The 25,277-nt window shown below is 37.4% G+C and overlaps 1 protein-coding gene and 1 long non-coding RNA gene across 4 annotated transcripts in view; both read left to right on the forward strand.

Moving 5' to 3' along the window:
• LOC133520002 (pancreatic triacylglycerol lipase-like) overlaps window positions 1–25,277 on the forward strand; it is a 66,389-nt gene that overhangs the window by 39,755 nt on the left and 1,357 nt on the right. The window contains exons 1-15 of one of the 3 annotated variants that reach the window (XM_061854237.1): window positions 7,301–7,359; window positions 11,459–11,553; window positions 15,251–15,407; window positions 16,518–16,638; window positions 17,007–17,154; window positions 19,376–19,528; window positions 20,197–20,286; window positions 20,505–20,640; window positions 21,338–21,568; window positions 21,800–21,875; window positions 22,568–22,704; window positions 23,774–23,835; window positions 24,311–24,387; window positions 24,474–24,543; window positions 24,972–25,096. In XM_061854237.1, the coding sequence (XP_061710221.1) occupies window positions 11,527–11,553; window positions 15,251–15,407; window positions 16,518–16,638; window positions 17,007–17,154; window positions 19,376–19,528; window positions 20,197–20,286; window positions 20,505–20,640; window positions 21,338–21,568; window positions 21,800–21,875; window positions 22,568–22,704; window positions 23,774–23,835; window positions 24,311–24,387; window positions 24,474–24,543; window positions 24,972–25,096 (1,610 nt within the window). In that variant the 5' untranslated portion in view covers window positions 7,301–7,359; window positions 11,459–11,526. Of the gene's footprint in view, window positions 1–7,300; window positions 7,360–11,458; window positions 11,554–15,250; window positions 15,408–16,517; window positions 16,639–17,006; window positions 17,155–19,375; window positions 19,529–20,196; window positions 20,287–20,504; window positions 20,641–21,337; window positions 21,569–21,799; window positions 21,876–22,567; window positions 22,705–23,773; window positions 23,836–24,310; window positions 24,388–24,473; window positions 24,544–24,971; window positions 25,097–25,277 lie in introns of those variants that run through there. The other 2 variants (XM_061854238.1, XM_061854239.1) reach the window with 2 other exon arrangements.
• Window positions 3,871–25,277, forward strand: part of LOC133520008 (uncharacterized) — a 42,575-nt gene continuing 21,168 nt past the window's right edge. Inside the window, exon 1 of the long non-coding RNA XR_009799691.1 lies at window positions 3,871–4,307. This is a non-coding gene — a long non-coding RNA (uncharacterized LOC133520008). The remainder of the gene's footprint in view (window positions 4,308–25,277) is intronic.

Raw genomic sequence — 25,277 nt, forward strand, 5'->3', positions numbered from 1 at the left:
TCTATGTATGTGCGTTTTTCATCAGTTTAAAGTGGTTTTCAACTGCATAATCTTTTGTTCAGTAGGTAGACTAGATAGTATGATGAATTCGGTTTCATATGCAAAATATGTGCAACTTAACAAGCGACCTACATATTCAGGTGCAGTTTAAAGTGTTACAACCAGAGTTTTATAGACTAATTAACCGGACTGGACTTAAATATACAATGAGCTTACAGTAAGACAGTCAGGGCCCAAGATATAGGTTAGCACAGGGGTCAGGGTCACAGTCACAGAGATTTGTCTGTAAATCTGTTCCCAAAATTTGATACCGACCGAGACGAGCTTAATTTCTGTAAATATTGACACAAACGCCTCCCGGCATAGTCTTTGCTAAAATACAGCTTTCAATATCCCTGCATCAAACCAAAACCGTACTGGTTCACACATATCCAGAGCATAGCTAGAAATAATAGCTAAGTATCTGTTAGCTTTTACGTTTTGTCTACCTAACCTTGCATTACAGTGTTCTCGTAATATTTATGGTGCATAAGAACAGAAAATACTTAATGATGCTTCCGGGCCATATTTTTAGGGCTTTAAAGCGGCTAACGAACGGCAACCCTGCCGGTTCCTGTTTAAACGCTCAGCATAATTCCTTTAAATGATGCAAAGATGAATGACCGGATACAATCATGGGAGTAACTTACAATCTTATAAAGTAGAATAAAAAAGTACTATATACCTGATGATGCTTAAAATGTAAGGACCTTTTTATCATAACAGATTATTTCGAATTTAAAATTTAAATTATATATTTTCAGAAACGTTAAATTATAGCAATTACAATCGTGCTTAATTGCAGAAATTGGTAATATAAATTGCGTATCTGAAATGAGCCGAAAGAATCCTAACATTCGTAACTCAATAAACGCGTGAATGAATGAGTATACATATCGAGGGCTTCAGGCCAAAGGGGCGTATACGCAAAAATGCCATTTATCGTTTTTAACGGCATCGTATTTGTCTTGTAACGATACGTAAGCACAATTTTTTTCATAATTTTATCATAACAATTAGTTAATTAAATAATTAAAAATCATTTGGCGTATAACTGACAGTCATCATTTTAATGTCGTTCCAAAAAGCCGTACTGAAGGCGTATAAGTGATATTTTCATTCAGTCCCCAAAATGCATCGGAGTATAAAGGCGTACGTACATACTTCTCTCACGTGACAGTGCGAACCACGAAATAATGTCACGCTATATAGGCGTACATACATACGACCATAAACTTTTACCAACTATCCTCAAAATGCGTCGCGGCAAAGAGGCGTATGAACATACGACCGTACAAAAATTACGTTGGCCTTCAAATAATGCCGGGCCAAAGGGGCGCGGAGACAGCGTCCTTGATTGCCGCATATTGCTATCCCTTTCTGTCAAACGGGTAAGCGCACTAGGGCCGCCTGTCTCTCAGTCAGTGTCTAGTGCATTACAGTATGGTTTGCATCTCGTGCGAATAATAACAATGAAGTGGAGCGCTCTGATGCTGATGGCTCTGCCCTGGGCATTCAAGAATGACGTGGGCGGCTGTCTCCTCTGCCTCCATGTACGCTCTGCAGATGGGGCTATCTGTAACACGTAGGGTTAGTAGGTGTTTGTTTAGTGGGGCGTGGCCGGTTATGGCCTCAGTCAAAAGCCGGAGCTGTGGCCTCTTCAGCTGTCTCAGCCTCCTCGACAAACCGGGGTCGATTGTCGGGAGGGCTTCCTTCGCCTGCCTGCACGTGCCTAGGTTAGACCAGTACTGTTGGTGTTTTACCTTGGTGTTGTGTCGCAGCATGTTCCGGAGCCAGGCATAAGGCAGAGGTATAATTGGCTCCGGTCCTGCCACCCTCAGTTCCGAACCTCCTCTCGCCAATATGTCGGCCGCATTGTTCCCTCGCGAGTTGCTGTGTCCCTTGATCCACTGCAGAGTTACGCTGGTGGTGGTGCTTACCTCTGACAGAGCTTTATAGCATTCGTAGATTAGCCCTGAGGTCAAAGTATAACTTTGCAGAGCTTGTAGTACTGACCGACTATCAGAGAGTATGCGGATGGGGTAGTCCAATACTTTCCTTGAGGCGATTGCGTGTGCTGCCATTATGATGCCCATACATTCTGCCTGGAAGACTGTGTTGTGGGCACCTAGTGGTGTTGAGATATGTATGTTTAGGTCCTCTGAGAATACTCCAGCGCCATTGCCTGACCTTGACTTTGTTCCATCCGTGAAGATTCTCAGCTCCCTTGGGTTGAGCCCTTCGCGAGGTTCTTCGTGTAACTGTATCTTGTATTTCTTGTCGAAGACGAATTGTCTGGGTATCCTGTCAGTCACCGCTTCTATTAGCGGTTCCTTACCTATCGCCTCGTAGAGGATCTCGGTGTGTGGTACCCTAGGTGGTCTCCAGAGATTAGATTTTTTGACACCGCCGTAGCTAGCGCTTCCTGTTGTATAAAGAGGTGCAGCGGCGGCAGGCCCAGTAAGGCTTCCAGGGCCGTGGTTGGTATTGTCCTCATGCAGCCCGTGGTCGCCATACAGGCCAACCTCTGGAGTCGTTGTAGTTTAACTTCAACTATGGATAGTTTGGTGCGTGGCGACCAAACTATCGCACCTTAGCTTATTATTGGTCGTATGGCTGCCTGGTAAAGCCATAGAGTTATCTTTGGGGTTAGCCCCCAGGTTCTACCCACCATTCTACGACATTGCCAGAATACGACTGTGGCTTTGTGAATTTTGCCGTTTAGCTGATTGCTCCAATTCAATTTGCTGTCAAGTATTACCCCTAAATACTTTACCTCCGCAGATAGTTGGAGTTCAGTGTCGAACAGTTTGGGAAGGCGGAAGTTTCCCAAGTTGCGTTTGTTGGTGAACATAACCAGCTCAGTTTTGTTAAGATTGACTGAGAGTTCGTTGTTAAAACCATTTGCAGTTCCATAATTGCCGCTCGTCAGTATCACTATGTCGTCAGCATAGCCGATTGTGTAATAGTGATTATTGTTTAGTGTGGTGATCAGGTCATTCACCACAAGGTTCTATAGTAGTAGTGGCGATAGGACTCCTCCTTGGGGGCATCCTTTTGCCATTAATGCCTGCTGTGTTTCGCCCGTCCCGAGTTTGATGGTTCGTTGGCTCAACATGTTGTTTATCCATTCTGTCATAACTGCATTCGCGCCATTTCTTACCAGTTCTGCTGTAATGCTGCTGAACCTGGTCCTGTCGAAAGCCCCTTCTATATCTATGAAGGTTCCTAAGCACATGGATCTGTTTTTGATCGCCACCTCAATTTTACTTACTACTGCATGAAGTGCTGATTCTGTAGATTTGCCAGGGCTATAGGCATGTTAGTTTGGATGCAAGGGCACATGAATTAGCACCCTCTCTCTAAGGTACCTGTCACACAACCTCTCTAATGTTTTCAACATGAAAGAGGTCAGCCTGATGGGCCTGAAGGATTTGGGGTCCGAGTAGTCGCTTTTACCTGGTTTCGGTATGAAGATAACCTTGACCTCCCTCCATTGCTTCGGCACGTACCTGTGAGCGAGACAGGCGCGCAAAACGATGGTCAGCTTCAGAGTGAGATGCTTCCCGCCCCATTTAAGAAGCGCAGGGAAGATCCCATCCATTCCTGGAGATTTGAATGAGTCAAAACTGTTTAAGGCCCACTGCGTGCGCTGCGGGCTGATTACCTCATATGTCTGTAGGCACTCGTCGTCCGTCGGGGTGGTTGTAATTCTTAAGTGTAACATTCCTCTGTTATAATTTAATGGAGACGTAAGTGGGTTAAGTTGTTAGCTAAACTACTTTTAGGTTTATTAGTAGAGAAGATTTAATATTGTTTCTTAATAAATTAAGAGCAGTACTTGTAAAATTCCACCATCTGAAGTTCGTTTTAAATAGGGCCACTATGTATGCAGTGTACTATGCTCTAGTGGATTCACTATTGTCGTATGGGCTGTCAAGCTACGGTCGTACATTTAAAACGTATCTAGATAAGATAAAGGCATTGCAGATTAGATTCATGAAATTAATGGTTGACAAAAAAACTAAATTTAAATGTAAAAGTACTACCTATGAACAACTCTTCTTAGAATGTAAAATTTTAACAGTTCATGAAAAAGTCACGTTATTCTTAGCTATGGAACAAATGTATAATGATGAGTTTAAAATACCTATTGTCAATCAAAGGTTAATAAGAAACAGAGATAATAATAAATTGCTAGTACCTAGTTTTACTAATTATTTTGGCCAGAGATGTAGAAAATATTTAGTCCCTATGATCTATAACGAGTTACCATCGGATTTGAAGACCAAAAGGATAACAAAACGAACATTTAAAAAGAAACTTAGCAACAATCTATTAAATAAAATAAAAGGTAAAATACAACCGCTATAAATTGTATACATGCACTGCATTTTTATACTGTATGATCAGATTGTAGCGTTAACCCCTTACTTCATGTCGTAAACAAAAGTATTATATCTGTTTAAAAATAAACTTTAATAGCTATCAATAGAATTGAATATTATAATTGCCATATAGGGCTGCGCATGCGGTAAGAGGTTAAATAGATAAAAATATAAGTAACATATAGACTACATGCTTGCATATTATAGGAGCTTCGTCTGCCAACAAACCACTCTGTGGTTTGGCAGAAGTATATTGTAAATATTTATAAGGCATGAAATGTGAATAAACGTTTATTTATTTTTTTTTTTTTTTTTTTTTTTTATGAAATGACGATAAATGATGTCATATTTATTTGTTTAGAAGTTTTGAATATTTTATTGTTTAAGATAGTTATAATTTTGTTACCAGTGGTACCATTAAAAAGGAGTAATGTTTATTATCTGAATACAAGTTTTAATACGTTTTAACCTTTTGTTTTAGTTAATGCACTCTAAATTTAATCGTTTGATTGTTTCTTGACTGCTTTTTTTTAGTAAAGCTGTCATTGTGTTGTCTTAGCAATGTCTATGCATCCTTTACTACCGATTTCAATTCTTTTCTGTAAAATCGTTCTGTACTAATCGACTTTTGAGTGACTACCATTTACCTAATACTATCACAAATAGTAAAAATGATCTTATTGGAATTCAGTTAAGTCAGTTTTCTTAAGTAAGCCCACACGTCTTAACGCTAACTCCAGGCAAAAATCAGAGTAAGCGGCGTGATTGTCTTTTGAAACACTTCTTCTTATCGTGTGGGTTGTAAGATTGATGTACCTTAAAAACCCTGGTGTTAGAGTTGTTGAGCCGCCAAAGGCCTCTGACATGGCTCTCATGACGAGAGCCACCGGATAGATAGTAGCCGGGACCAACGACTTTACACCGTGCCTTCCGAAGCACAGAATCATCTTACTTTTCGGACAATCAGGTGATTTAGTCTGCAATGTCCTAGCCATACCGGGAATAGTCTCAAAGCGACTTTTGCTTGACAGTGTCCCCACCGGGATTCGAACCCAGAACCTCCGAATCGAGAGACAACCGCTCTAACCACTAGACCACGGAGGCTATTGAAACACTGAGATGCTCAAAGTGGCAATTCAAAACAGTTACTTACCCAATCGGTAACCAGCTCGAGTCGACATTGCTTAATCTCGTGGACAGTTGTGACACTATCAAAACCATGAGGAATCATTTTAATGGTAAAATCTAGATGAACTTATGAATATTTACTCAAAATATAATTTGGCGCCCTATTATACGACCACAAATAAAGGATACTTACACGATAGATTCGTCAGCCCAGACGGGCGTATAAAAATCAGAAAAAATAGAAGAAACTACACAATGATGACTAAATTACTGTAAAATTAAAGTATTTCGAATTATTAACAGTATTTCCACCTTTCATGATTAAATTATCGAATAGAAAAAAAAAAGAATTATACGACCATAAATCTCAAGTATTTTTCAAAAAATTTCAACCTAAATGTCGGAAATTACTGTCGTGGTAAAGAGGCGTAACTGCATAATGACTGCTTTTTATAATACGTAGAACGAAACTAGGCATGACACATGAAAAAGATAGTAATTTAAATACTCTATGCAAAATTGTAGAACAATCGGTACATTGTAACAAAAGTTATTCAGTTTTTTGTGTCTCCTGAAAAGTAGGGTTCTTGCTTATACGCCCCTTTAGCATGAAGCCCTCGATATAATCCTTCCGTGCGCATCTGCGTGCGTGATGGAACCTAATTGATTAATAAAAATTCGTCTGATTTATTTCCACGTCGTTGTTTCTATGTAACGAAGTTACGTTTAGCAAAAATTATGCTATGCAAACCAATGTAAGTTTGATCTCGCATAATCGTGCATGTTTGTTACCGATTTCAAGTTCAAGTTATTTAATTGAAGGATGACTCGCGCTTGAACGGCCCGGGTCCAGACCGGGGCAGCCGACACTTCGTTTTCTATGACATGTGACCGGTGATCACGTGATGCTGATGCTTTCTATAGGAAACGAAGTGTCGGATGCCTCGGGCCGGACCCGGGCCGTAATAACGTGAGTCATTCTTAATACTACAGTTGTAACAATGCAACACATTTTCGAACTAGGTTGCTAAGCGTATTAGGATACCTACTTAGGTACTGACTTCGCATAGGGACGTTACTAGGTTTTCATCCGCGAATAGAATTGCATTTGCAATCCACTGGCTTGTCTAAATATAATTAATAGGCAGTAAATAGGGGGAGTCCGGGAGACTTGATATAATGTACTTTTGTACTTAATATAATAGAACGTACGAAAACATAAGCAACCGCTTACAGCACTTATGCTTTTGATAATTTTTACCAGTTCAGCGGCTTCCATACATTTACTGGTTTCTTTAACGAAAATAAATGTGCCATTGTAGTAATCCCCGCTAAAATTGATACCAGTCATTTTTATAATGATTTGAGTCAAAAAATTATTAAATTTATATATTTATTCGAAATCTGAAGTAATTTCGTTAATAAACAAAGAAGTTATGTTTTTTTTTCGAAAAACCGAAAAGTTTTTTGGCTCTGGTGTAAAGTTTGTATTTTGGCGGCTACTATGTTGGTGTAGTTTTTAATCTAGTTATATAATGCTAAATATCAACAATGCGTGTGAATACAAATAACAGCAATTTGAAACGTTATGTCGAGTTTAAACCGTCGTATCATGGGGTAATTGTACCCGTAGACCGTTTGTCCGCACTAAGTACTTATTACTGAGTACTGACCCATCAATTGCCTTACATAAAGACTCGGTCTTCTGTTATATCAGCTGGTTAAGGCATCCATTGCATCACAACTGTACTTCCGCGCGAAGCGGTTGTGTTTATTTTTGCTAATTCACAATTCTCGATTTGCGTTATAGTACGGTCAAATTAACTCAAATTTCACTAAAGTCAGGAACTAATTCTAAGGACTAATAAAATCACTACGGATTGTTTTGTATGGGCTAAAAATCGAACTTTATACAATCGTTACTAAATTCACCCCCCCGGAAAGGGTTGAAATCGGCTGAAAATAATGTAATGGTTATAACTAAGAAGAGAAAAAAGGTGTACTCGGTGTAATTTGGCGTACGTTTTACAACACTTATATCTAAATTCGCACGTGTTATTTATGTTAATTTAAGCTACGGAACAGGTAAAAAAAAAACAACATTAAAAAAAAAACTATTTTGGCCATTGCGGGTCTGGGGAAAGTAATGTACTCGGTGCAAATTGAGTAAATAATTAGAAAAAATATCTAAATCCAATGTCAAATTCGCACCATGGTGCGACACCCGGAAAGTAGTTTTTCATGTTTAAGTGTCGTTGTACTTCGGGGGAAATTTTAATACTATTGGAAATTGATGCAATCATATTCATTTGATTTTGTTTACATTCGCACCCCATAAAAAATTGGCATTTTTATACGGAACATGCAGTTTTGTAATCAAGTACCAAAAACGTAGAGCAATAAATACACAGAAGCGACAAGCGCGTGATTAGTGGCAAGAGAAGGAACGCGCGTAGATGCACCGACGAAGCACGGCTCTTGAGGCACGAGTAGTGGCATGTACTGCAAAAATAGTAGGGTTTCTGAGTATGCAGACAGAAAAGTCAACAAATTAAATACAGGTACGCTCAATGTTTGTTAAATTCGAAAAATCGCGTTTTTCCATATACTTACGAAAACGTTACACTACTTAGTTCACTCAATGATTGTTTAAAACAATAGTTCCGTTTTAATGCCAGAAGAAAGATTTGTGCTCGTTGCCCGTCAAAAGTGTCAAACAAACTGTCTCGGAACAATCGCTGCGCGTAGGGTTTGAGATCCGGATATCCGAAATATCCGGATATCGGGTCATAAGATCCGGATATTACGGATCCGTTAAATATGGTTATTGACCTATAACCGGAACAATTTTCTAATGAAATTTATGAATAATTTCATACCATTTTGTCATTGAAATATAGTATTTTCATATATTTAATCAATTCAAATACTAACAGCACATCAATTTTGATAGGTACATCATGTCACACAGTAACTTTATACAATGAATGAGAATGTTGCTTAATGCAAACATTAGATCATTGGATATCTTGATGACTTGGGGCTATAGGCTCAAAACAAAAGCAACCTGAAGGCCAAGGCTAGGATAGTAGAGTAGGAAGGAGAGAAAATTGGTCTGATAATCAACCACTAGAATATCTCCAAATGAATAGGGCTAAGATGGTCGGCTCTTTATCATTTGTCATGAAGGGCATAGTGACAAGTGATAAAAATAGAACCATGCTGCCATCGCAGATCGAAAAGAAAAGACCTACCTAAAGTAATCGGGAAGAGGAGATAGATGTTCGAATCCAAAATGCCCTAAGATGCTCAGCAGCGCTTCGCCGAGTTCTAGTGTCCAAGCTGATCAGTAGACTGTCCATGATTCAAGTCTATAAGACAATAATTAGATTTTGATGAATGACATCGGTAAGTATTACACTTGGACTCTGAATCAGAAAAAAAAAGAACAAGTTCTTAGTGAAGAAGACGAAATTCTGGCGGAATATTCTGGGACCTATCAGAGATGAAGATAGAGAAGATGAAAGCGTAGGAAAAATAGGGAGCTAGAGTAGCCCTAAAACGCCCTCGGAGTATCCAACTAGCGTGGAGTGGTGCAGAATAGAGCAGAGTGACGTTGTTCTTGTGTCAAAGGCCAAGATTCTTTTTGGGTCACTGATCCAGTGAAGTAAGTAAGTATTGCTTTCATAGTTAGTATTTCATGACGAATGAACACGAGGTGAGGCATTGGATGTATTTCCAACTATGCACCAGCTAATCCAGATATAAACCCTCCTTATTAAGTACGGTTTTAGAGATAACATTATGTTAGCTATTATAGTAATCAAGTAATCATTTAAAATTAGTTGGGGTGATATCATTGTATTAAAACATAGTTAAAAACGTTATTTCTTTGTTATCTAAATCAGTTTATTCGGATATTTATTTTGGTGGATATTCGAATAATTAGAATATCACAATATTCTAATTGCAAACCCTACATATAACTTCCCAGTAGGGACACAAATAGGTAATGTCAATACTGCGAGGGGGATCTTGTTTAGGAAAAACCAGAGCGATCGAGTATATTCCTTCAACAAGATGCTCTCCTACAGCATATAAAAAGGGCTTAACAGACCCACATTGGGACCAATTTACCTGAATAGAGACCCACAAATGCTAGATTCTTGCAACTAGGCTTGGCGAAAGAAAAATGATGGACCAGCGTACACCTCTGCAAGGAGCTATTGTCTTGTAAGTGCAAAGAACGCTGTACAGGGTGTGGGGGAGTAAAACACGGATTTAAATACACTATGCTTTGCGCATGCGAAGGTGCATGCTCTGGGACAAAATAATACGTAAAAAAATAAATATTTTTGTTTAATTAGTGTGTAACTTTAACTAGCTAGATCCGGAGTAAATTACAATAAAACGATCTCAGTATTCATAATTTTGATAATAATACTTTTATCGAAAATATTTTAAGTTACCTTTATCTTAAACATCATTTGCCTTGCAAATTGTATTGAAACAGCCATCCGACTCTTGGTGGTGTCATCCGGTATGGAACAAAAATAGTGTAATTTGCTTGTTTATAAACCGATTTTCAATATTTTAATGGAATTTTATAGCTTATTAATGTAGCATTCATATCTTGATACAATGTCTTCCTGTAAAGTTACTAGTAAAGTTGATGAAAACAAAAAACGGATTTTTTTTCGGGAAAATTTAAATAAAACTTAAAATGTCTCGCAAACTATGGTATTTACAAGGTCAAATGTATAAACAATATTGTAGCGCATTTAATTTTGCTTTTTATGACACCCCACACAAGCTTACATGTGATATACTTGGTGTGGTATACGCAATATTCTGAACACGGCACCGGCCATTTTGATGACGTCATAACTGGTGACTTAACCACGTTAGAAACTGTCTCCCGATGGTTTTTTAGTCAGAATAACATGCTTAACAACATACTAAAATATGATGCTGGTTTCATCAAAGGCACCTTTTGGGCCCTATATGACCATAAGGGAAGCGACTTCATACCTACTCGTATATCATTTTTTTATACAATCAAACACATTTGAATAAGTAGTCGATAAAGCAGTCAAACACCGATAGATTATTAATATGTTGTAACATGACATCACTATTTTTGATCTCACATAGACAATTTACGCACAAACTTGCATTTTATTTTTGGTCGCACTTTTGAAGTTTGACAGTCGTTCTTGATATCCTATTTCTATGTATCCGGATCCGAAAAATTGTCGGATATTGCAAACCCTAGCTGCGCGCTGCGCTATCTCCCCGCCTCGCGCGCCCCGCGCCGCGTGCTGCCAACCACCTTCGCTTGCAGTTCGTTGCGATTAATTCTATTTACTTTTTGACAAACTTCCGGTAAAAAAAATCTATTTTTTATTTAGTGCAAATGTAGTGTCTTTAGATAAGTACCGTTTTTAAAAAAATTCACGTCTCTTTTAATTTCCCCCGAAGCACAATGTACAAAATAATTAAAAATACATGTTCCATAATTTGCCCAGGCGTGCAAAGTTAACTGAATGTTTATAATGCTTTAAAAAGCTTAACTTGAGATTGCACCAACCGACTGACTTATCCTCGAGCCGCAATCGAAAAAAAAAATTTTTTTTAGGGTATCATACATTGCACATCTTTTTAATTAAGATATACTATGCACCAAGGTGTTCTCTATACACTACTTAGCTTGAACCTAATAGCTTTTAATTTACTCCAAAATTACGGCACTTTATAGTTTATACCTAAAATTTAACGGTCTTCCGTACATAATAGAAACGGTGCAACTCGGGGGAAACAATCTAGTTGCGCCATCTAACAAATCCAAAAAAAGCACGACTACACGACTTACTTCCATACTTTTTCTTAACTTGACTATACTATTACCAGATAACGCAATCTCAATCGATCGTTATCGTAAATAATACGTATTTCAACGAGAGAAAGGCTGATGAATTATATTATTTTGATCTCCCAGGTCAGTGTCTTAAAATTTTCGCAATATATTTATTATATCTGGGGGTTTACTACAAAATTCCTTTCTATTAAAATAAACATGGTCCAGAACAGATTGTATGATGTGTGTAAAATCAGTACAATAAAATGATTTTTACTATATTATATACTTACTTTACATAAATTATATTTAATCATTGAACCATATTTTAAACCAATTATCGGTTTTGCAAATCGAAATGATTGAATCACGTTTCAAAATACTTTTCACCACACCAGCTGGTAAAGGCCCTCTTGATTGTTCAAAAACTAATGAGAAAGTTGCATTTAATCCACATGTGAGGCAAAGTAATCTGATGCAAATTTTGAGTTTTTTTCTTATGTAACTGGCAGAATTGACTTTTACATGATGATTTTGAATCACAAATATTTAATGACGTTTATTTGGATTTGATTTGGTTTGACTTTGTATGATATCTTACAGCTAATATTTTCTTCGGGTCGGTAAAGTGAAAAATTTTGTGTTTCATTCGGGAGCAAAATTTGTTTAAAATTTGAAACCCTCTCAACGCTCAGAATTCCATTTCTCGACCCTCTCCCTCGGTCTTGATTCAATTTTGGAATCTTTCGCTTGCTCAGATATCAATATTAGCAAGTGTAGTTAACAACAACTTTGCCTCCTTGTAAAACAAATAACTATTTTCACTTCACCGTTGCTTGTAACCTAATATATAAAAAGAAAATGCTACCCAACCTTGCTTGTTAGATTAATATTTCATCGCCAATTAATATTATTTACCAGTACAAATTAAAAGGTCACCGTTCCGTGACGCGACTCACGATGCTCTTTCGTAACAGACTACAATTAATGCACACAAAATCGCTGTCAATGTCGCCTTGACCGAAGATGATAACATTTCATAACATCTATTTACATCTCTATCATCAAAGGAGGTATTAGTAAATGTGGCATAGGTTCATAAGATGTGGCGAGAGATTTATCTGTAAAAGGAGACTGACGATTTTTGGCCCGCATAAAACCATTCCTTATATAATACAAACTAGGTGTGACGTACAATATATACCTATTTTATTACATAAATAGCCTTTTTTCAATATCGTAATTACTCTAGAAATTATGACACCTAATTCAAGGTCCATTTCTATTATATATGCTCTAGTTTACTCTGGGCCCAAGTGCTTAACAAAATTGATGGTCTCCTTTTCAAATAAATAATTTGCTATGGGCGTGAAATGTAAAATGTTCAAAACAAAGAGAGAAGAGCATGTTCGCTAGTGTGAATTAGGAAGCGATTACCTACTTATTTCTGCTGTACCTTATTTTTTTGTTCAGTCGCTAAGGGTCAAAGTTATTTGTTGTAGAGATCCAGAAGTACAGTTGTTTAGTTTTTAATCTGTCTTAAAACCTTTATTTGTTGATGCAGAAGCGTATAATGTACTTTTAACTGAATTATTTCGAAAAAACATTGCATTTTGACTTAATTTAATATGTAACTAAGTACTTACTCTCAAAGGAAACCTAATGCACACTTACTGATTTGTAAATTTATCCGCATATATATAGCGCTCACAGTTTTTTTTTTTATTAGAAAGGCTACGCATTCGAACCTTAATCTAAGTAAGTACCTGCTTATTTGTATTTAAAAGCCGATTAAAATAATGATAATATTATTTAGTGAAAGCAAGCACGCAAGTACGTTTAAACTATATACCTACACACAATCACCATTATGTTTCACAGACTGCAAACATTGGAAGTGTGTGAAGTCTTTTTACTATGTACGGCATCTGAGACCTAGGTTGGTAAAGAAAACGCCATTGTGCTTTTTATCGCCAAACATTGACCCCACTAGGTACTAACCTAGACAATTATGGAGAATCAGTGGTTTTCGCAGAGTTTTGGCATTGTCTTGACCAGTATTAACAATCTAGACAAGCAGAAGCCCGATCATGGTACATGAGATGTAATCTCTAACATCCCATTGTTCAATAGGTACTAGTACTAATTACCCCCAATGAAATTTAAATAATTATTTAATGGAACAGAGTTGCTTTTCATTTGTTTTATTCGATTTTAAAACAAACTTTTTTTTTTGTTACATAAATGATTCAAAGACTGCCAATTTTTCTTGTATGGTGTTCTTGGGCCGCTAGAAGATAAATTAGGTTCGAAAACGAAAGAAAAGTGCTTCCGTCAGATGTGCCAGTTTACCTGAATATACACAGAAACGTAACAAACTTATTTTCACCATCAATAAAATTTCAACTCCCTCTACACTTGCTAATATGTATGCAAATGCTCAATTCCGATTGCCATATGTGCACTCAAGCGTATGTGGCACCTGGTGAATAAACACATCAAATGGTATTGCGTAACTCGCGTAACGCATGCGCGTGCCATACTGGGGAAGCGAGGAAGCCGGTGCCGGTCACCGTAGGCTGTCCACTGTCTGAACTAGAGCGGTACTTTGACTTTTGGCTAAGGTTTTAATATTAATATGATATGATCGCATTGATTGCACGCGTTGATTGATGTGCGCAAATGCACTCCGAGTCGTGTTATTTAGCAACACACTGTATTGTAGTATCGTACGTTATGTGGTATTAATCGTATTGTAATGCGACGTATATACACAAGTACGCACATACGTACTATAATTAGTCTAACCGAAGTTTCTCCTAAGATTAGATATGTAGGTTTCGACCCAAAAATTGCCGAAATTTCCAGAATTTTCGAAACTGTTTTTATACCACGTCGGTGGCAAACAAGCATACGACCCGCCTAATGGTAAGCAGTCACCGTAGCCTATGGACGCCTACAACTTCATGTGTGTCACGTGCGCGATGCTGACCCTAATGCGATTGCGACTGTGTTCTTCCGAAGTTTCGATTTTGGTTTCGGCAGGTTTCAGATAAATTACATACATATAATAACAAAATCTTAAAAGCTAAAAATTATTCCGGCGACACTGTTTTCTGTTATGTAGCATGTTCCGGTGTAGAATTTGACATAAACATCGTGTTTGAAACTGCGAGAAGAGCAAAACTGAATCTTCGGTTTCGCCAAAAAAATCCAGTTTCGGTCGGACACTTATAATAATTACGTATGAAAAAGTTGTAAAATCTGAATACAGCTCCTACAGTCTCGTCTCAATATACATATCTTGCATGTATCTGTATTACTAAAGATTAAAAATACCGAAAGAAGACTGACAATTCCCATACAACGCCGCGATTGTTGAAGGTGCTAAATGCATTGAAAAGTTAAAAATAGCAACGACATTATCACATGACAAAACCTTGATGCTGTTTGTAACTTCGAAACGTAAAATTGGACTTGCCCGACTGCATAAAGTATTTAAGGAATATTTTTGTATTACATTACACAGTTGAGTCTTCATATTCGCCAATGTCACTAAACCACTCTTACGTATACATTATTATGTATATCTGACAGGAATACATAATATTGGAATTGTAAAGGATTTCAATTTTTTTTGTTGCAAATAAATAATAATATGATACCTATTATTACGGGTGCTAGTAAAAGAGACATGCGTCATGGCAGATGTAGAATTATCGGTAAATACCTTGCCATAGTGGTTTAGAGCTCAAAATGTGAATAGTTTTTAATAGCTAAAAATCACCGCCTATTCACTTCTGGCATGAGATTCTCTAACTCTACTATCATGTTTCAGGCAAATGAGATGATAAGGCTGCACCTGACGGACCGACACCTACGTGTGATGCTGTGGTGTATCCTGCTGGGACTGCAGCCAGCCTTCGGTGGCATATTGGACCCGTTCAACTGGGCGAGATCAGACAGAATTGAAGTTAACATCCCTTGGTTGCCATGTAAGTTTACTACATTATTTATTAATCAATTTATTCACAAATCCAGTCTAGGCTAAACCAAGCCTAGCCGCTTGTAAGTAAAGTTATTAGATTATACAGCGTGTATTTTTGATACCATTACATATTCCATGAGTTAGTTAGTTTAGGCCCTAATGAATTAAACTTACATGTTTTATTGAAAAAATATGAATTTTATTTTCTTTTACAAAATAATTCAGCACCGTAATGTATCATAATTAAGTACTTTGTTTATATTCAAAACGTGGTTTTTACTGAAACGACGTCACAGCTGTCACAAATAATGACTACGCAATACATTACTGCTCGAATTTGTTTCAAAAATTAACTAAGGTCTATTCATTCTAAAATTGGCCTGAATGGCATAGTAAAATCGCCCCTGGTTTGATAATAAAATATTCTTATGCTCCTTTGTTTGTATTATTATCATATATAGGTAATTACCGTATATACGGAATATTATGCCCTAAATTCTTACTGTTTGCAAAATAAATAAAAAGAAAAATCTGTCTTATTTTCCTATTTTCCAAACTACTTATTCGATTGACTTATTCTTCGGATATTTTATATATGTATTTAAGATACATTATATAAATAGTAATGAGAGTCCTAACGTTTTTTGAAGCGCATAATTTTGGCTTTTCAAGTTTATATGAAATTTGCATAACAATTTTTTTTAAAAGCGTACCTAACCTAGTAACCTAGAATATATTCTTCTGAAGCGATCGACATCAAAATCAAAGTGATTTGTTAAGATTTCGTTGGTGGAAAACGTTTTCTCCCGAAATGGAATTTCATAGAAAAAGTACCGTTATTTCGCTAGGATCGCAAAGCTATTCTTCCCTCTTAAGGCGACATTCCACAAACATTTTCGTTGTGCCGCGCAGTACCGCACACTAGTGAAATCCCGCCTTTATGCCAGTTATTGGCAATTTTCAGATTTTGCGAATAACTGACAGGCCGGCGATATCGTCCGGCGAACGGGTAATCAGTGGACCCCTAAACGTAGAGTTATAACTAAGTACAAGTTTTTAAGTAACAAAAGTATTAAAAATATACCAGTATAATTAAACTTCCAAAATAATATTTCAGTCGAAAACGAAACGAGATGCTACGACGAGCTTGGTTGCCTGAACATCACAAGGAGTTGGTACCACCTTATCCACCGGCCCTTCAATGTGTTCCCGCTTCCTAGAGTCGTTATAAACACAAGGTTTGTGACTCTACTATTAAGTCTACTGAAGCCAGATATGTCGTTTTTATTTTCGTCTCTGGATTTGGTCCTATATTAGAGTCTGTTCGGAAAGAGAAGAGTCGTGGAATGTATTGGGCCCCATACATTCCACGACTCTTCCCTTTCCGCACAGACTCTAACCACAAATATTTTCACGATGAGTTAGTTATACTATTTTTCCATATTTTTAATTAATATCACAGAGGAAAAAAAATTACATAATTTATTTTTGGAAGCTGGTTATATTCTAGATTCATTAAATAAACACTGCTTTAATAGCTTCGACTAAATAAATATCCACAGTCTCTTTATTCTACCTACTTGTATAAGGAACCTACTTTTTTCAGGTTTATTTTATACACAAAGAAAAATCCCACCGACGGTCAAATACTGAACGTGAACGTCAACAAGACTATAGTGAAATCCAACTTCAGCCCGCGACGGCTCACTAAGATGATCATACATGGTTTCATCGACACGCCTCTGTCCAACTGGGTTAGTCACAATACACTTAATTTAATCTACTTAAATCTACGGACTTTATGTGATGTCTTGATCCACATAAAGTCCTAATCCTGATCCAGGCCGAAAATGTAATTTTTCTTATAATAAATAAAATAAAATAAAATGCATTTATTTCAGACAAACATGGTCCATATTTTGTTAGTACATCTTAAGAATTAAAAGCTATGACTAAGGTTAACTTAAAAAATAAACTTAAATAACTATCTTAGGTACTAGAGAGGACCAGTGCCTTATCAGGCCACTGTCCCATCTGTCAGCTACGACGGTCAGGAGACTGTGGCGGCTGTCGCGCACCCTGCGGAGCGTCGCGGCGCAGCGCTTGCGCAGTGTCGCGTGGAATCCGTCCACATGTGCATCCGCGAACATGCATCTTATATACAACAGTCAAATTTTACAATAAAAACGCATAGCTTGATGTAATGCTGTATTTTTTATGTTATTTGGACTTCTTCGAGGAATGTGAACTTTTTTGCTTGCAAAACATGGTTACGAATACCTCCAAAGTGTCAAATAATGTCTTTAAATCACGCTAAACACAGCTTTACATCACGCTTTGCCGTTTTAGGAGATTTTTGCGTTTAGATTTTCCTACCTAAAGCAAGGTTGAGACTAGCAAGAACTTGCATGCAAATATCAATGCGTTGCGGTGACTGTTCAAACGTTTGAATGCAGTTTACCTCAGTAGTCGGCAATGTAACGTAAATTGCTAATTCTTGCTAGTCTACGTCTAGCTTTATAGTTTTAACTTGCGCAAATGACCTGATAACTTATTTTATTGCTAAACTTGTATGCAATTTCATCAACCACGCCCCCATCATGGGTTAGTAACAAACCACAAATTTACTTCCTATAACTATAACTACTGAGCCTGAGGCGATTCTCCGAGATTATTACACAGACAACACGCTACGCCTTTGTCTCTACGATAACGCCAATAAATACTTATGTAGCTTTATAGTTTTTAACCTACTTTGACTGCATTTTTCCGCTTCTAATAATCTTATCTTACATCCCAATTGTTCTTCGAAATAATTCTTGCTGCCATCAAATAAAGTTTATATTTCCAACGAAAAATATAAATATAGTGTTGTAAAGTTAACTTACATCACGGCTATTAGACTACTATCTGATTTTAAAGCATCTTAAGTCCCATTACGTGCCAGATTAAAAACATGGGGAACTGTTAACGATTGTTTTATTGTTATGATAACACAAATAAGTTATGGCGATATGATATAACATCATGTTGTTGTAATTTTCGGACAAAGGAAGCTTGTTAATGTTTTAATGGACCAATCTATATCCAATACTATTTACTTTTATGTCCAATCGTTTAAATGTTGTCTATCTATTCACGCTTCACGCAATCCATTGATTAGCCAATTAAAAAACCTTGATGATGCCCGAAAATAAATGCTAAGAAATGAAGACTACCAAATGAAGATACATTTTTGTTCTTAAACAAAACTCAATTTTATTAAACACATTTCGATGATCTTTGTTAACCGTATATCCGCATGTTTTTTAGACTAAAAAAGTCATTCGCCACTCGTTTCAAATCAAATTTATATCTAGCAAATTTCCTACCATATTTTTCGATTTTCATGCTCTGAAAGTGGGTCATTGTTTATCTATGAAGTGTGCAGAAAGTGATACATTTCTGCTCTAGGGCATTTACTTTCCAAGTACGGTATTTTCACTTTTTTTACGATATGCAATTAAAATTTGGACCATTTCCATTTTGATATTTAACTCCCAATTTCATAAATAACGATACTCTTACCTAGATTGTTAATTGAAAGTACCCTCGAGAAATAATATAAAAGTTTATACTTAGTCATGTTTTTTAAATACACTAGTATTTTAATTTCCTCATATTCAAAATAAAACATAGATTGTTTAACTCGAGTAAAAGGTATCATTCTAGTCTCGGACTATTGGCGTTCTCACTGCGTTTGAGCGCCAAACAACCCCGACTGAAATGAGTGACTTTCATCACTTTGGTTAACAATCTACTATTGCTTCCAACTTTATTTATTTTTTAATAAGTTGTAGTTACTTTATATTTTGCTAAAAGCTTTTTTGCTGTGTTTTCGTCTTTTGCATCATTGTGTTGATTTTTTTTTTTTACTCAATCGCTGTTAGTATGATAGTGCTTTCCTTCTTATTCAGATGCTAATTGTGTTGATAGGTCAGTGAGATGAAGGACGAGCTGGTGAAGGCGGGCGACTTCAACGTGGTGGTGGTGGACTGGGCGGGCGGCAGTCTACCGCTGTACACGCAAGCTACCGCCAACACCAGACTAGTCGGCTTGGAGGTAGCACACTTCGTCAACACGCTACAGGTAACTAACTAACTTTAACGTGGTAGTTGTTGACTAGGCGGGCGGCATCAATCTACCGCTAAACACGCAGGCCACTGCCAACACCAGGCTGATCGGCTTGGAGTTGGCACACTTCGTCAACACGCTACAGGTAACTAACTGACTTTAACGTGGTGGTGATGGACTAGACGGGTGGCAGTCTACCGCTAAACACGCAGGCACTGCCAACACCAGGCTGGTCGGCTTGGAGGTGGCACACTTCGTTAACACGCTACAGGTAACTAATTGACTTTAACGTGGTGGTGGTAGACTAGACGGGCAGCAGTCTACTTGCAGCAGCAGGCAGCAGTTGGCTTGGAGGTCGCCCTCTTAGTCAACACGCTACAGATAAATGACTGGACTAACTGCAACGTGGTGGAACTCTCCGCAGGAAACTCTGGATTGACGTAGTTAACTACCCCAACTGTTCGCATCATTCTCTGGTCATGTCCATAGACAAGAAAATCATATTGGATAGCGTAAACAGGCGCGGGTAAAAGGGTACTTCGCACATTAATGATGGGGCCTTGCTAAATATTACTTCTTACATAACTGATCTCAACTTAGCAATAAGGAATCTTTTTAGTTGTATGTATTAACAGCTAGACACAAAAAAAACTGTATAACAATGTGTGGTAATATTTTTGCAGAAAGACCACGGTTTGAATCCCCTCGACGTACACATCATAGGCCACTCGCTGGGTGCCCACACGGCGGGTTACGCCGGGGAAAGGATACAAGTAAGCAATCTTTAAAAACAAACGGCATAAAATAAGTGATATTCAGAAACTAAGCATAGCATAGTTTGTTCTCCATAAATTCACGGTAAGGAGAAATGCTTCTAACCTTTCTATGTTTGCTTTGTTGAAAACTCTTACCTAACCTCACATTATATAAAGAGTCGTTAATTACTTTTTTACTAACAAAAACTTAATGATTAACCTAGCATCTTACTTAGGGCTTAGGAAGGATAACAGGCCTGGACCCGGCCGAACCATATTTCCAAGGAATGCCGACCAATGTACGTCTGGACCCTACCGACGCGGAGTTCGTAGACGTCATACACACAGATGGAAAAAGCATTTTCCTTTTAGGTAATGCTTCCACGTAACTATGACTGTATACTTATCATACTTACCCACTGGCTTTTATTAATCCATGACGCACTTTCTTAGATAATTACGCATGTAATCCGTTATCACATTAACTTAGATCTAAGCTTAGTTGCTCTTCTTGAATAAAACATACTAACTATTATGGTAACATATGTATATTTAAATATATATTGTAAATATCTATTATTCGGGGTGATATCAGATCTGTGTTCAGAATTTATCATTTTGTAAGGCAAGACGTACCTAAGGATAATTTAATACGACCCGTTAAAATCTTGGTCGTATCCAGTTCACATTCAATTGGTATTTATAATTATATGAAAAATTGTTCTGGTCTTACAGTTTAGGCTAACTATACCTAAGTAAACGCTATGACTCAGTAAAAAAAACAAGCATTCTTTTCTGTTCAATAGTGTGGGGTAGTAGTAATTTATAACTTGGTATTTTTTTGCATCTTATTTGGCGTTTTTATCCTTAGGTACTGTGTTTCGTAACTAGACTAAATTATAATTGCGTTCATTCACAACAGATACAACTTGTTTCCTGACTACATTTCTGACACCACCCTCCACGCTTATTGCTATTAATTCCATCAAATTCATGAATATATATTTTTATGTATTTATCGCATAAATGGTAACTAATCATCCACGTGTTTTATTCACGCGTGCGACAGACTTTGTGTTTATGGCAGGATATGGGATGTCGCAACCCGTGGGCCACTTGGACTTTTACCCAAACAATGGGAAGGAACAGCCGGGTTGTGACCTCACTGAGGGCCCGCTGGTGCCCCTCACGTTGGTCAAACAGGGCCTGGAAGAGGCCTCGAGGGTGCTAGTGGCTTGCAATCATGTTCGAGCTATTAAACTTTTCACGGAATCTATCAACGGGAAGTGTTCCTATATAGGTAAGCATTCCTTCAATAGTAAGTTGCAATAGTATTATGAATAGTCTAAAGGATGTTTCGGTGAAGTTTACTAGGATTGGGACCCATCCGTAAGAAAATTGAATATATCTTAAATAAAATGTCTCTAAGTGCGAAAACTTGAAACTAACGATGGAGACCGAATCCCAGGATGGCCACAGCCTCATCGAGTTCATTCAAACGACTATGGATATTGATTTTTTTATGTTTCAGGACATCAGTGTCCGTCGTACCAACATTTTCTTGATGGAAAATGTTTCCATTGCGGCCACGGATGTGCGATCATGGGGTACGCATGCTGTACATTATTCTCAGAAACAAATATTCTTTATTAAGGCGCATGCTTTTTCTGATTGTTACCGTCGGGAACAGAAAAGAAAATATTTTAACTGCAACAAGAAAACGCTTGTCCATACCAAACCAACCAGTTTTACAAAACGTCAAGTTTTTCGAAAACCAATCTCTTTTGATTTTGGAAACTATTTTTGCAATTTTATTATATGCCTAAATTACTTATAACTAAAAATAGATACCTAACTTTCATAAACTAACGAACATACCAATACCTTGATTTTGTTTCCTAAAAAAAAGACAAAATATCAATATTTTATACCTACCGGTAAATCAATCCCTACGTAATTCCATTTGTTTCCACTAAGCTCCAAGTTTTACACTTACAACTATTATTAAAATTATTTGAAACGGGTCACATAAGTATAATTAAGTCGAATAAACGCTCGACATGTTTCGAGGATCTTCCTCATGGAGAGCACCATCTTTACTGGTCAAGAGCGCGACGTGTTACTGACGTGTACACGTCAGCACATCACGTTAGACTTCGAAACATGTCGAGCGTTTATTCGATTTAGTTTAATTTTAATATGTCCGAATCTCACGGGAGTTTTATATGTATTATTAATTTGCACTTTATAAATAAAATCTCAGGTAAAATTTATAAAACATACTTTATTTTTTTATTAGTTTCCACGCCGACAGTTCTCCAGGTTTGATAACGAACAAAAACAACCAGTCAGAGAACGAAGTGTACCCGTCAGAGGAACAAGAGACTATCGGGGCTAGGTACTATCTCAACACTGGTAAAGAACAACCATTTTGCCGTAAGTACTCGAAATTCAGGCAGAGTATGTGTATCATACACGGATCCACGTTTTTATCATTCTAGCGTATCATATAAATAAATAAATAAATATTAGGTATAGGACATTATTACACAAATTGACTGAGTCCCACTTTAAGCTCAATAAGGCTTGTGTTGTAGGTACCTAGACAACGATATATATAATATATAATTATAAATACTTAAATATATGCTCTTACCAGGATTTGAACCCGGGACCATCAGCTTCATAGGCAGGGTCACTACCCACTAGGCCAGACCGGTCGTCCCCCAACACACACATATCCCAAGATTCATCGTGATCGCGTATCAGTTTGGGTGAAAAAGAAAAAATATCCAAATGATCATCATGATCATTATATACGACTCCTTCTCCTCTAGTGAAGCGCCGGTGGATTGCAGATCAACTTTTGCTACACAAAATATTAAATGGAATCATTGAATTTCCCGAACTTATAGGCAAAATAAGATTTTCAGTGCCAAGGCCAAACTCTCGTATAGTTAATTTCAGACCTTTCGCTCTTAGAACTTACCGAACGAACCTCGGATCTCAAGGCACCATACCTAGAATATGTAGGGAACATAACAAGTTATTTAAAGCATCCCGAGTCGACATATTATCTTTAAGTCAAAGTAGTTATAGGAATTATTTGTATAAAAATGCTATAGTATAAAAACCCTAGCTGCATGTAAACGAAGTACCAAATTTAACGATAAGTATGATATATTACATTATACTTTAGGTCTTAATTGATTGATTAGTATTAACGCATGTTGTGTTTACCTATTATTGGATAGACATTTACTCATGTATTTTTGGGTTTTATCTGTATTTTTTGTAGTGTTGTATCTGTTGGTAAACATTAAATAAATAAAATAAAAAATAAAATAAAAAATACGACGGAGATTGATACGCTGAAATGGCACAAGTGTGGACCCGTCGAGATGTATCCAATCAACTTTTTATAGATGATTCGTGATTTGATTTTTTAATCGATTTAACCGTGAATTATTAGTAATTATCATTATATGTGCATTTTTTTTTTCAGAACGCCATTACAGGATCGCTATACAGTTAGCTAATCCCAAAGGAGCAGAGTCTTGGGTTCAGGTAAATTAATATCTAATATCTTAATATAAAAAGGCGCGGCCTTCAGAACTAAGAATTCCCCAAAAAGTGCTGACTATTTCGACCATACCGTCATGTGCAGATTTTAATCGTACAAACAATACCTACACAACGACTCAAAAATGTACGCCGTTATGGTCAGGTAAAAATTGACAAGTTGGTGCAGGAACCAGGGTATGGGCGACTTGTAAGTCTAACCGTACTTTGTTATGGTTATTTCAAGAAATTTTATATTTATGTTTACATTACATTAACACATTCACCAGCGATCCGCTAAATAGCTCCACTAATCGTAGGCGATTTTCGCTATAAATAAATTCCAACGAACCGCTACGTTGCGTTGCGCGCGAGGCGCGAGCTATGCGCTACGAACGTACGAATGTAGCGCATAGCTCGCACTGGGAGTGAAAGTGTTAAAATGGCTGGTGTTGAATTTAAACCATTATCTTTTTGACAGGGTTTCTTAAAAGTGACGTTACTATCTGATCGTGGAGTAATTAGAGGGATGGATTTAACCCCAAGTAATTACGTCAAGTAAGACCGTTCATTCAACATTTCTACGAATTTCAACTATGAATTCTACGAGTATTCTACGTAACTGACTCGATTTATGATTTCAGATTAGAACACGGGACGTCATTCACAGTGGTTGTCACACACCCAATGGATTTGGGTGGCAAAGTTAGGAAGGTACATCATTACGAAGTATTTTTTAACCGCGTGCAATAGACAAGTCAAAATTTTAATGACACAGATATGGGTTCTAATTTATGATTAGAACATTGACGAAACAATTTGATAGAGCCCAAACTATATCGGTGGCCGTCTATCTCAATATCTATAGCTAACTTACAACCACATATATATATCATATAGGTATTTAAGGCTCCACTATCCTTAAAATTTGGGAACAAAAGAGTCAACTTTTATCCATCCGTGTGTTGACTCCTTGTTGTCCTGTTTTAACGTGAAGTTAATGAATCCCGTTAGCTTGGGATTGAACGACAGTGAGATCATTTTGAATAAAATGGAATAGATATGAACAAAGAGACGTGTGTTTTTAGTTCATATTGTAATATTACGAGGCAGACTGCACTCACAAGCATCTTGTTTCGCAGGTGGAATTATCATGGGAATACGACATGAATGTGCTGGAGCCGCGGTCTCTCTGCATTCTGTGGTGCAACGACCGCCTGTACGTCAAGTCAGTGCTGGTCGACCAGATGGAACTGCCTAGCAGAGGGTATGTTACTTACTTCACTTGCTCAATGACCCAAACAGGATCTTAGCCTCTGATACAAGAGAACGCCACTCTGCCCTATTCTGCGCCATTTCACGCCAGTTGAGTATTCCGAGAACGGACAGGTCTTTTAGGGATTCGTCACTCCAGCGGTATCTGGGACACCCAAACGGATGTTTTCCAC

Source organism: Cydia pomonella, chromosome 7 (assembly GCF_033807575.1).
Source record: "Cydia pomonella isolate Wapato2018A chromosome 7, ilCydPomo1, whole genome shotgun sequence".
Lineage (NCBI taxonomy): Eukaryota > Metazoa > Arthropoda > Insecta > Lepidoptera > Tortricidae > Cydia > Cydia pomonella.